Genomic DNA, 12,953 nt, shown 5'->3' with positions numbered 1-12,953 from the left:
TTTGTACATCGGTATACTCACTCTGGCACTTCTACATTTGAGGTAGTATAGGATTATCAAAGCTCCTTTCTCCACTCTTGCTCACTGGACACAAATGCAGCCACAGGGATAAGGAAAGCCACCTTGAGCAGCATCCCTCAATGCCACACGGGGCACTTCAGGTAGGTCATTCAGCAGCCCTCTGTCATCTTCACGGTTGTGTCTGGGGAATCCCAGGTGCTCCGTTCTTCTGGCAAGGGCTGGGGCTGCTGGACGGTTGTGTGTGTCAATGCTGTGTCCTACATTATTCCCTCCCCTTGCTATCTCAAGTCCTGTCATCCTGAGCACGGGAATCTTGGGAAGTGGTTGTGGTCTTGGAACAGCTTGCCTCTGGCTTCAGTCTGGTTCGTACAAGTGTGTGCATTTTGGCTGTCAGGCCTCTGGCCCTTGACATCCCTTGGACCTCCTCTACCTCATCCTACATCTGGCAGCCAGAAAAGTTAGGCTTAGTGGGCAGAGCATCTATTTCCTGTCCCTCCTAATTTAGAGGTGGTTTCCCTGAGGTGGCAGATGGGAGGGTGTTCCAGAAACTTTAGAACCTTTGAAGGGGAAAGATAGGGAGTGAAGTTGAACTTGAAGAAGAATGAGATCTGGTGAATTTGGCTTACTCCATAGCTCCAGGATTCCCAGCATTCTCAGGCCAGAGCAGTTCTGGTCCTGATCTTGGCCTTTGTGTCCTCCCTGGATTGGTCCCACAATTGTCTAGGCCTCAGGGCATCTTTTTGTCTGGAGATGACTGACACCTGAAGGGCCTCTCAGGGATGTTCTCTAACTAGTGTGGGGAGAAGCAGAAGGTGGTATGTGGCTACTTAGTGTCACCGGGCGGATGATTATGGTTCACCTTAAATTCTTTAAATGGCTTTCTGGAGATCCCCAGAAGGAAGAGAGATTCAGTCCCTGCACCCACCCTTCAAAACCCGCAGTCGTGGCAAGTGGAGACCAGGGATGATAGAAGTTACCACACAGCCCTGAGTCTCAGTTCGGCCTCGGGCTTCCCTTTCCATCAGCCTTTAGGCAGAGTGGAGATGACAGAAATGCGTGTGCCTTTCACCTCATCAGTGTGTCTGAGGATGTGGAGGGCCCAGGTGAAGAGGAGGAAGAAGCAAACGGCTTTGGGTGGTAGACCTGGTCCCCAGACGTGAGATGAGGGCTTGTGGAGCAGGCATTTGAAGAAATCCGTCTTTGTGCGCGCCTCCCCCCGCCCCCCATATATGACTACACCACTTAGAAACATTGGACAAGAGGTTTTGTGTTGAGAATCAGGACAGTTTATTGTTTGATCAACATGCTGAGTCTTCCACATTTTACACAGTTTTACGTAAAGTCAGTGTGGCCATTTATGCCTGCTGAGCCAGTAAAAGATGGGAGTGCCACCCTCTGTGCTCCTCACGGCCAATCACTTTCCAGGGGATGGGTGAGGGAAGGGGGACAAGTTGACACACCATGCGATGCAGGCTGGCCTTCCACATCTGGAGGCTTCCTACTGGAAGGAAGCTTCCAAACCCCACTGCAAGGATAAGCAGTGGGGAGTGTCAGCCACGCAGGGGTCTGGCGCCGGAGAGTTTACACACGAGAGCCCAAGGTTTTGGAACACCTAGAGAGTTCATTTCAAACAGAAACTCAAAGGGTGCCCTGGTCTGTGGGTGCCCATGACAATCAGAGTGGTTGGGGACTGGCCCTTCTTGGCAATGGAGGGGTGTGAAATGGACATGCATTCTTTCCCAGCTCACTCAGCTACGCTGGCCAGAGTCCTAACCAGAGCAGAGGTGGCCTGAGGAGTACCCGTGCCCAGCAGCCCTTTACGTGCAAGTGCACGGTCACATCTGCACACACAGGTTGGCGATGGATGAAGAATGGAAACACCTTGGCTCTGACCGTTTCCGGCTTGCTGGGTGACCAGAAGCAAGTGGGCCTTCTCTGCCTCGGTCTTCCTGTCTGTGAGACAGAAAGGGTTGTGAGACCTCCGCGTCATGCTGCCATTGCTAGGTGGTGACGCCTCACGTGCTCGGGGGAGAGGTAGTTCGGAAATCAGTGAGCATACAGCCCTGCTTGGTTGACGCACAAAATCTTCTGTTCGGCTGCCCCTCACGTGGCTCCGATGGGACTCAGTCCTTGGCTACCTGTTCTTACATCCTGACATCCTCACCTGCCTTCTGCCATGTGAAGGAATGAGGCTGCTCTGCCTGCAGGACACCGAAGCCAGCGGTGCCATTTTGTCACACCTGGTACTTGAGGGCGGGGGCTCCCAGCACCAGCTTGCCATCCGGAGGCCAGAGATGCTGCACTCAAGATAAGTCTGTACACTTAGCTACTGCCATTTTCATTCTTGTTTCTGTTGCGAGACTCTTGAACTGACCTGGCCATTGCTCCTCAGACCTGAGAGCATTCCAGAATGTTTGAGGATGCTGACGGAAGAGGGTGGTGACAGCGATGGCAGAGAGGCCTCTGACCAAGAGGGACTTGCTCATAACCGCCCAGCTTGCTAACCATGGACTCTACGCTGCAGTTCTCACACTTAAGCTGCTGGCATCACATCTTCATTCTGGCACGTGTGTGCGTTTATAAATACGCTATCTGCTTCCTGCATCTTACGCTCTGTTTTTCAGATGCCTGTGGAATAGGAGCTTTACTGACAGCTTTTGAGACCCCCCGCAACACACACACACAAAGGGGGAAAAAAGGGCCTGAAGATGACTCTGGCCATCTCCCAGGTGAGGGCTAGTCCTTAGGGAGAGGGACTGAACAATTGGCTTTGCCTCAGGCTGGCCATCTGGATTCGGCAGGGATGTAACACTCTCGGGGGATGTGGAGGCAATTTCATCCCCTCTTCTTCAAGGGAACCTAATCGTCTTATGACTGAACCTAACTCCAAGTCAAGATACTCCCTACAAGCAAGAGAACAGTGATGGCACCTGCTCAAAATGAGAGCCAAGGAACCAACCCACTTCTGTGCAAGAGATCTGGCTGCCTCAACAGACCAGGGATTGAGGGGTGGCAATCAGGCCTGCGCGAAGGGTGTCGTGGAATGGCGTGGCACCACTAAGATGGTAGGGCCAGAGGAGACAACTGCCCTCGCCTCAGAAGCCCACCGGGCTGGGGAGAACCTGCACTCGAGAGAGCACCTTGTGTACCTGCTGGCAAGGCAGGGCTCACCGAGGCCACATCCAACCACGTGACATCTGCTGCATCTTGTACTGCTTCTAGGCTGTGATGGAAAAAGTGTTCGTGGTACCTTAACTATGTGTGCACAAGAGAAGGGAACGGAGTTTCTGCTTTGTACAGGAATGTTTAAGAAAAGCTACTCTTTAGTACCAAGGAAATTAAAATCCACCGTACATTCATTCACGGGGACCCAATGCAGATCCCAGCAAATGGGGCCGTCCCAGAGGCCAAAAGCAGTGGGCCTCACTGCCGGCCAGGCCGGACGCTGTAACGTGGACTCCTATAAATTCTCACGAGGTAAGTAAGCACTCTTCCTACAAGCACCACTTGGGGGGTGCAATCGTGGCGGGTACTGGCCCACACGGGCATGCACACCTATGCATATAAGTATAGAGAGAAATGGTGCACATATTCCCATGGCTATTTTTGCCTGTAGTTGAACACATCTATGCATTAGTTTATTGATGGCAAGACAATCACAAGTTTTTTGACAATATTAAGTATTTCTTATTTCAACACGTTGCAGTACTTTTGAATTTCCAAAACTGTTATCACAATGCAAGTTCCAACTCGAGAGCAGGAAGAACAAGAATATACATTGAGCACATGTATCTCTGTGAGAATGTGTGTGTGGAAGGTGTATACACAAGTCTATCTCTATATATAATTATGTACACACATATAAAAACTAAACACATGACACTGGAATTACGTTCGTACATCAGTCTTTGCCTTCTGGAAGAGGAGCTCAGTGAGAATCCTGCTTCCTCTCTTCTTCACCTGAAGATAAATTCCTCTCTAAAGATCAGCTCTGACATACAGTCTCCTTGAGCTGAGAGAGTGTGACAGGCCCCCTGGACAAATACCAGTGAGTCCTGTACTTATTGGCTGCCATTTTGGATTAGTTTCTGAGAAGTTCCAAAATTCATTGCAATAACTTGTTGGAGTCCTGCTTCGTGGAGGAATTCCCCCCTCCCACTCCCAGATGGTCATGGAGCTCACCTAGGACATGCCCAACAGCAGCCTGGCGGCAGAGACGATGCCAGCTTGGAGGGCAGGGTTTACTGTTTTTAGCCAGAGTTGCTGCCTACTGCCCGGCTGTATGCGGGCTCAGGTTCAGTAGGTCTGAGTCTATTTGGAATGCTGGCCAAATGGGTTACATCACTTAGAATTCTCTTCGGAGATTTTACAGGCCCTCAGGACTAAGCCCTTCTCAGAAATGAGTCGAAATGGCAAGGATGGCTCTCTCTGGGCAGCCTTCTGGAGACCGCACGTCAGCAGCACCCTCAGGCAACCAGAGCGCTGCTACAATATCCTCAAAGGAACGTGTACAATGATTACAACTGCACGACGCCAGTGGGGCAAGTCAGCTTTTCCAGAACAGCACTCAACAGCATTAGCAACCGAGGATCTGAACATGCATCTTCAAGGTGGCGGTGCTGCCGTCGACCCTCCCTTCCCCAGTCATAGACAAACACCGTGTGATACAGGCTCTGGCTTCCCTGACGTGCAAGGACGAGGGCTTCAGGGCAGCACACCTGTTTCTTTTTGCCCTTCCCTTAGATCCAACCCAGGGATGGGTTGGTTAGAACATTTTCAGAACCACACGTGGTGCCCCAAGGCTATGAACCACAGATCGACGTGTACAAGCCCACAGTTGCCAACAGCACCCCGTCCTTCCTCCCGACGACCTCTTGCTCTGCCAATCACTGAGTGGGCCACAGAGGACACACCTGCCTGTGGCAAGTGCCTTCCACCCCTTCAAGGCTTGTCAGGGAAGGGAAGGGAGAGGCAGGAGCAACGCCAGTGAGGCCTCCCGCTGGGCTCCCTGCCGTCCACAGGCCGTAATTTCAGCTCAGGGCCATGGCTGATGTCTCACTCTGGCCACGTTACAGGGACAGAGTTAAAAGTTGCCTCTTCAGAGGCTATTTTGTTCAGTATTTGATTCAACCAGGTAGGGCCTGTTTGGTGGGTGGGGCTTGGGATTGGAGCCTAATTAAGTTGCCCCGTTAACTGTAATTTATCGGGCTGGGGTGGAAGGAGGGCAGAGGTGAACCATTCAAAGAGGGCAGGAAGGAGGAGGTGTGTGGAAAAGGTTCTCTGTAAGTTTACAAATATACAAAAACAAAAAGCACATCTTTTAAATAAAAATGACTACATTTTTATCTGGCAAAAAGTTGTATACACATGATTTAAATTTTTTTTTAAATTTTAACAGTTTTTGGCAATCTTAATAAAGTACAATATATTACAACCAAACCAAAAAATAGTTGTTTAAGTAACAGCTGTTAAGAGTGACGTGATCCCTGATGCCCAGCCTCCCTCCCCCCCCCCACCCTACTCCTAGAGACAGAGAGAAAAGAAAAATCCTCCCATCTTGATAAGCTCATTTCCCACCCCCCTTAGGAAGCTAACCAATAGGAAGCAACACAACAAGCGAGTAGTGTCAAAGGGAGCTGGCAGGTCAGGCTGCATTAGCAGGAGCAGCCGCCCTCACTGGCTGGGGGCTCCTGGGGTTTGTCCAGCTTGATGTCGATCACTGCAGGGGGCTGGGCTAAGGAAGATGACTGACAAGAAGCGCCCCCCCCCTCCTGTCCCCGGGCACCCCTCAGCGGCCCTGTGCAGATCCTCCATCCTTCCCCAAATACCTAGGGACTCAGGTCTCTGCTGGGCCTGGGGAGGAAGGATGCAGGGTCACCAGCTCCCACCCCTCTTCCCACAATGCCTCCCCTTCATCCACCCGAAGCAAAGCCGGTCTTGGGCTGTGGGATGACCACGTAAACATGGGCATGATAGGCCCTTCCTCGGAAGCCTTCCTGGTAACAGTGCCTCAGCCTTGTTAGCAGTCAGTCCCATCCTAAAGTGCACTCGAAGTGGACAGCCTGCTGGCCCGGCATGGAGCCCACGTCTCAGCACACGGCTCAGTGGGCCTTGCCCTAGCCTGTCGCAGCCACAGTGGCCCCTCGAGCTCTAGTCAGAGTATGTCACTTAGACTCTGCGGATGCTGCTGGGAGAAGCCACAGCCCTGGGAAAGGCCTCCAGCCCTTTCCGCCGGAGGACCATCCGTCAGAACCCCCGGGGAATGGGTTCTAAATGCACAGCGAGGCTGCCCTGTGCCTGCAGCACGCCGAGGACCCGCTGTGGGACGGCACCGGGCCGGCGGGCAGGGCGGACGGGTAGGAAGCGCTGCCGTGGGACCTGCTGCGGGGCGTCCTAGGGATGATTTGGGCCCCTGTTAAAGGACCACGGAGAGATTCTTTTGGCCTTAAGTACTATAAAGAGCCATGCTTCTCTTAAAGATCCTGTCTTCCCTCCTTGCCACTCTCTGGCCATGGCACATATTTTGAGTATGACTTTCTCTCTGACTTTCCCTATTTTTATTTTCCCCACAGCTACACAAATAACAACACTTGTATCTTGTGTATATATACATGAACACATTTTTTTGGTAACGTGGCAGAATATAAATAAACAACTGCCTTCCTTCCCACTGTGTCAATCGGACTACCCCTCTGAACCTCCATTTCGGCTTCGGGTGTGGTCTGAGGTGGGAGTGGACCGTGCGGGTGGGGGGCTGACCCTGTCCCACAGAGCGGTGGGCGCTCCGGGGCCGTGCGGGGCCGGGCCGGGAGCGGGCAGGACATGGGATGAGGCATCCATGGGGGAAACTATCTCACGTAGACTAGGCCGAACCACGTTCTGGGTGTACAGAAGCCTTCCATGCAGCGGACGGTCTACCTGTACCCATGAAATTCAAAGGGATGCTGCCTGCAGACAGTTCCCAATTCTCACTCCTGGCCCCACAGCCATCTGGTTCCCCCCGCCCCCCGCCATTGTTTTGGAAATAGAAGCTTAGACTGTTCGAACTGGAGGAGGTCTTAAAGCCCTTGGAGTTCAGCCTTGTCCCAGCCCAGAGGAGGGCCCACAGCTTACTCCTCAGCAGGGAAGGATGGGCTGGAGACCAGGCGTGGGCTCGCCCGCTGTTCGTAAGTACTCAGTGAATACGTCAATCGATTCTCCAGCACATCTCTCACTTACTTATCAAAAGAAAAGGATACTCCCTTCTTTGCTTTTCTCCTGGACATTCTCCATTCCAGGCAGAGCTGACGCCACACGTCGGAAGAGCTGGAGAGAGGGGGAGATGCAGCATGATCCCCTGACCCCGTCCTTCCTGCCCCCCACTCTGTCTCCACCTTCTTGCCTCTTCTCGTCCTGACCTGGGGCCTTGTTCTTCTGTCTGTCCTGCTAACGGTGCCCTGGAGGGAAGGGGCTGCACCGAACTTCTCTCTCCCTTGCCCCTCGTGCCTGTCACAGATCTGGGCCCTGACAGGCCTCTCACCTAGGCAGGCTGACTGCGGGTCACCAGCAGTTGTGCACGGGTCATGCTGACTGTAAGGGACCTACAGTGCAGAAAATCCTCTAGGCCCTGGGAGACAAGCCCTTAGGCAGGCTTCTGTCCCACTGCCTATGTGGGGACCAGGTACGGGGAACCAAATTTCGACTTGCCCTTGAGACAAATGACCCTCTCCTCAGGAGGGTCCTGCGTGCAAGTCCACAGGCACTGAGGCAGCAGGGTACTGGGAGCCACGGCCGCAGTCACATCGGAAAGAGAGACTTCAAGAGAATAAGCATACAGGAGTGTGAACGGGATGCTGTGCTTGTTTGGGTACGCGTGTTCGTGTGACATGTACGTTGTGCGTAGGGCTGTACGTGTGGAAAATGCATGTGGATGTACAGTGTCTATGTGTGTGTGAATGTGTGTAAGTGGGGGGGAGTGTGTGTAGGGCATGTGCCCAAGTGGGGTTTCTGTGTAAGTCTGTGTGAGTGCACAGGGAGAACTGGGGGGGGTGTGCATGTGTGTGCATGCACACTGAGGCGGGGGAGGCGGGGACGTCAGGCAGGGCAGACATGGAACCTAGGAGGTGACAAGTACAAAACACAAGTAGAAGGCACCAGAAGATTCTGAACACTCCCTCCCTCCCCTCATATACTCCAACTTTGGGGACTCGGTGAGCTCTCTAAAGAGGGTGCGCCTTGTTCATGGTCTCGCCCTAGAGCCCAGCTCTGTGGGAGCACCCAGGCTGAGTGACAGGGCCAAAGGTGGTGAGGGCCTGAGTGGGGAAGTCACTGGTGGGCCTGGCAGGGTATGGGACCCTGTGGGCAGGCTGCAGAGGGGGTTCCGAAGTGGGGCAGGAAGAAGTGAGCCAGGGTGCAAAGGGCCCGGTTACTCTTGAGTTTTCCTTCGTGGCCTTGCCCCAAGCAGCCCTGCTCTGCCTGTCTGTCTGTCAAAATGGTCACAGCCTCTGCCAGTGGCCAAACTGCCAGTTAGAAGGAAACTCGTGGGGTCGCCTGTGGGGCTCTGAGAGCAGATATAGTCAGGCTTAGAGTCCAGGAGTCTGCACTGCATGAAGACTGTCCCCCTGAATCACAGTTTGAACTGACCACATTTAATTCCTGCTTAGACCATCACCTACGTTCCAGAGCATTCTGAAAAGGGAGGCATCAGCGTCTCCCTGCCCCGGACCACTAGGGCAGAAGCTACCTGCCTTATGGACTGCTGTCCACTGCTTCCCCACCTCCCGGGACTTTCCATCAGGACCACACCGAGCAGCAACCCAGTGCCTCCTACGTGCCTCCAGGGACAGACAGCTCCTGCTCCAAGAGGGCAGCGGCACTGGGAGGGCAGGCGCGTGAGCAGAGCCACGCTGACGGTGCTCTAATTGGGGAGGAAGGCACCGAGGCCTGGGGGCTATGGGGCCCCTCATTCTGTCTCTCTCCGCTCCTCTGCCACCTTCTCTAATGCCACAGGCACTGCCCCCATCGGGTGAACCGTCACTGTATCCCGGCCAAGAGCTGATGGGCAGCTTGTGTACTGCTCCCAGGCACTGCTGGCACCCCGCCGAACCATGCTCTGCACTCAGAGCCCCTCCCTATGCCACAGCACCCCTCTTGCTGCACCTCTGCTCACGCGTTACCCTTGTCTGGAATGCCCTCCCTCCTCATCTCTTCAAGCCCTCTCTTCCTTGAAGGCAGGGGCCCCTAACCTTTTGTGAACCAGAGACCTCTCTGGCAGTCTGCTGAGCTATGGGCTCCTTGTAAGTGTGTGACGTCAGTGACAGGAGTACAGATGAAACCGTTCAGAATTGAAATACACTTCTAAAATCTTTAAAGACACCAGTGGTGCTTCTGGCAGCAGGTCTGGTCACCCCTACGAACTGGAGCGGTGACGCACATAAAGGCCAAGCGACCCGTAACACCGTGAGGGGACAAGAGACGTCTGGGATCTGTACTGCGATCGAGCCGCAGGTGCCGCTGCCTACATTCACGGCCGAGGGAGGTGCTGAAGAGCCATCAGAGGTGCGTGAAGATGGAGGGGTGGCTCTTTCCAACCCAAGTCTGCCGACCTGCGGACTCCCATCCTTGGGGGGGTCCGTGGACCCAGGGAAGCCCCCAGCTGCGAGGCTCGGCTGTAACCTCCACTGCAGCTTCTCTAACCACCCTGATTCCCCAGGCCTCTCCCCCTGCAAGCTCCAACCACACCAGGGCGGGCTCCTTTCTCCAAGCCCGCCTGGCCCTGCACAGACTTGAGCACTTGCCAAGCCCTAGGCATGAACCCCCAAATGCTGGTCAGGTTGAATTTCCCGCACCCCCATCCCAAGGGAGGTAAGATGCCAGGGAGATGCTGCTTCTCTCACCTGGAAGTTGGTGGCTGGACATCCAGCACGTTATGGGGCCACGTGACCGGTCGCTGTGTGGTGGCTAATGATGACGTGCTCCGGACACCCCCGGAGAGTGAGCGCTCTTACCCTCGCTGGTGCTTTCCCAGCTCTAGAGGTTAGCTTGTTTCCCATTAGGTGGGGTTCATGGTGCTCTGGTTGCTTGCCCCAACCTGGTCACTAGCCCCTCAGGGCAAGTTGGGGCCAGGCCCATGACTGACCGGCCTGGAAGCCACACGTGGCCCCTTGGCCAGGCTGGCCGGAATCAGCACCAGGTGTGTCCTACCTGCTTCACGTTGTAGCCGGTCTTTGCGCTGGTCTCAATGAACATGACGCTCAGCTCTTTGGCGCGCTGCTCCCCCTCCTCGATGGTTATCTGCCTGCGAGTGACGGGAGGGGGAATGAGCCCCTGCTAGAGGTAGAGGGAGCGGCCTGAGATGAGGAGGGCCTAGCCCCCGAGTCAGCCCTGAGGACAGGGCTTGGATCCAGGGCCCCCATCCAGGATGAAGGGCACAGGGCCACAGCAGGACACAAGCCTCCCCGTGTTCCTTCCATGGCACCTCCCAGCTCAGGAGCAGGCCCTGCAGCAGGCGGGGACCTTCCCAACAGTCAACCGTTGCGTGCGCCTGTGTCTAGAAAGCACTTCGAGCCACAAAGCACCTCTTGGGTGGTGTCCTCAGTCCCCTTCTCCACAGGAGGACAGCTGGGTTAAAAGCGACTGCCTCCAGGTTGTACGGAGAGATACTTAGCAATAGCACTGGGCTTTGAGTCCCATTTCTCTTACTTCGAGGACAGGCCTCTAATGAAGTGGGCTCTGGGTCAGATAACTCTGTAGGAGGTCACAGTACACTTGAGGAGGCCAGCAGTCCGGGACCCTTTGCTCTATTGGACCAAGCCAGGTCCCATGAGATGAGCAGATGAACGGACGCAGGTGGCACATGAGTCAGCCCTGTCTGCGCACTGCAGGCACAGCTACGGACAGGCAATTCTGCACGTTCACACCCGAGGTCAGAACCCTCACACCGGCACAGGCGTTTCGTGGGGGCAGAGACACAAAGCAGAAGCAGAAGCAGAAGCCAGAGGGGACCCAAGGGACTGCCATCTGCAGCCGCGCTGTGGCCACAGCTGGGCCCCAGCCCACGTGCCGCTACGGGGGGCCGGGCGCACGGGGCTCCATGCAGACCTCTCACACAGCAGTGCCCCTGCAGGCAGTGGAAGGTGGGGCTTCCGAACTGAGCCACTGAGGGCAAGGGTCTGCCAAGTGCTCTCAATGCTCCAGTGTCCCCAGGGACCTTTCTCAGCTGCATGGGGACAGGTCGGAAGCACAGGCTCACACCACCCACGCATCCCAGAACTCCTTCTCCAGGAGGAGCTGCAGAGGAGTGGAGCGTGGGCCGGGCCGGCCAGCACCCTGCAGCTCGCAGCCTCACACCTACCTCTTGTCAGCCAGGTCCGTCTTGTTGCCCACCAGCATGATGATAACATCGCTGCCCCTCTCTGTCCTGACATCGTCGATCCACTTAGAGGTCTGTTGGAAGGAGTTGAGGTCTGGAAGTGGAAAGTGGGGCGACAACAGAGTGAGAGTCAGCCTGAGCAGGCAGAGGGCAAAGGTGGGAGGGAGCATGAGCCCAGGAGCAGGAGGCAGTGCTGTGCATCCTCACACCCAGACCAGTGAGTCCGGGCCCTCTAGCAGGGGCGGGGAGGGAGCACGTGTGTCTGTGGAGCTGCTGCCCAGGCCCTGGAGAGACCCTCATGCTGCTGAATCACCCCCTGGTTGGGGGGCGGTCACCCCGCTGGAAGATCACTGTCATGAATTGCTACATGGACTGGTGATTTTAGGGGCCCACCTGAGAATCAGACCTGACTTTGGGGGCTCAGAGCGGAGTGTGCAAATGGGTGCACTGGACTTGGCTGAGCTTGGAAACGTGTGCGTGTGTGTTGGTGGGGAAGCAGAGCAGCTCCGGGGGGAGGAGTGCCCTACACGGCAGCCTCCCACTGAGGGGGTGGCACTCGGGAAAGGCCAGAGTTTCCAAAGAGAACCCTCAGGATCTGCAAGGAAGAGGAGGAGGAATGTGGCCCCAGGAGAGACAACAGCCATGAGAGGTAATGTCATTTCGGGACAGCCCCTCCTCAGTCAGAAGCTATAACAGACCCTGGCGAGTGGTGGCAGGGCAATGCCCACCACTCAGCAGCCCACACGCCTCAGGGGAGGAGAGGGAGCCTATCCCAGGAAGCCTCTGTTTCCCCCAGCCTGCTCTCCCTCCTGCTCACGTCAGGCTACACAGACCCAGGTTGAAGGCCCAGCTGCCACCGGTACCCAAGGTGTGTGGGGGGCCTCGGTCAGAGGGAGGGGTGGAAAGAGGGGATGGGCAGAGCCAGGGGCAGTGGGCTCAAAGCAGTGGGGCACACATGCTTCCCCATGTGATTTCACTGCTGTGGACAGCACCCAGGCTGTCCTCCCACCACAGGCGTGACCACAGCCCAAGGGCCAGCCACGTGTTCTGTTACCCCTGCCTGGGCCGCTGAGGCTCTGCACCAGGCCCTACCCCTTCCCCAGCCATGAGTCTTCCTCAGGGCTGTGCAGTTCTCTCCACTGCTGCCCTGGCCAGAAGAGCCACACTGTGAGGGAAGTGCAGCCCCCCCCCCCCCCCACGGTTCTCCCAGACCTGCTTGGTCTCCCGTTCCAGGAGACCCTATGAGGAGCTGGGATGCCAGCTGCTGGGTCAAGGCTGGCCCAGAGACCAGTGTCTTCTCCCATCCTGACACATATACACACAGAAGTTGCTCCACAGCGGTCCTTCTGGCCGTCAGGGCCAAGGAGGGCACAGAGGGGTGGGAGCAGGGCCAGCCTCACCTCTGCTCACCTCTACACACAGCCCCCTGCTCTAGGCAGGGCCAACTCAATCCCATACACTACCAGGCCTATCACAGAAGGGTGGGGGAAGGTGGAAAACATGCTGGTGTTCGAAGGCAACTCACCCCCCACCACCAAGGACCTATCTTCTCGCAATCAGAAGACAAGCATACACAGCATAC

General features: G+C 55.6%; 1 protein-coding gene across 1 annotated transcript in view; it reads right to left on the bottom strand.

Annotated features, from left to right (window-relative positions):
• Positions 1–1,284: 1,284 nt before the first annotated feature.
• Positions 1,285–12,953, bottom strand: part of RAB6B (RAB6B, member RAS oncogene family) — a 59,946-nt gene continuing 48,277 nt past the window's right edge. The window contains exons 5-8 of the mRNA XM_026497054.3: positions 11,354–11,465; positions 10,204–10,297; positions 7,260–7,326; positions 1,285–5,740 (exon numbers count right to left, since the gene is read on the bottom strand). Coding sequence (XP_026352839.1) covers positions 5,676–5,740; positions 7,260–7,326; positions 10,204–10,297; positions 11,354–11,465 — 338 coding nt within the window. The 3' untranslated portion in view covers positions 1,285–5,675. The remainder of the gene's footprint in view (positions 5,741–7,259; positions 7,327–10,203; positions 10,298–11,353; positions 11,466–12,953) is intronic.

The sequence above is a fragment of the Ursus arctos genome, unplaced genomic scaffold (assembly GCF_023065955.2).
Source record: "Ursus arctos isolate Adak ecotype North America unplaced genomic scaffold, UrsArc2.0 scaffold_20, whole genome shotgun sequence".
Lineage (NCBI taxonomy): Eukaryota > Metazoa > Chordata > Mammalia > Carnivora > Ursidae > Ursus > Ursus arctos.
This window is presented reverse-complemented; position numbering and strand designations above follow the sequence as displayed.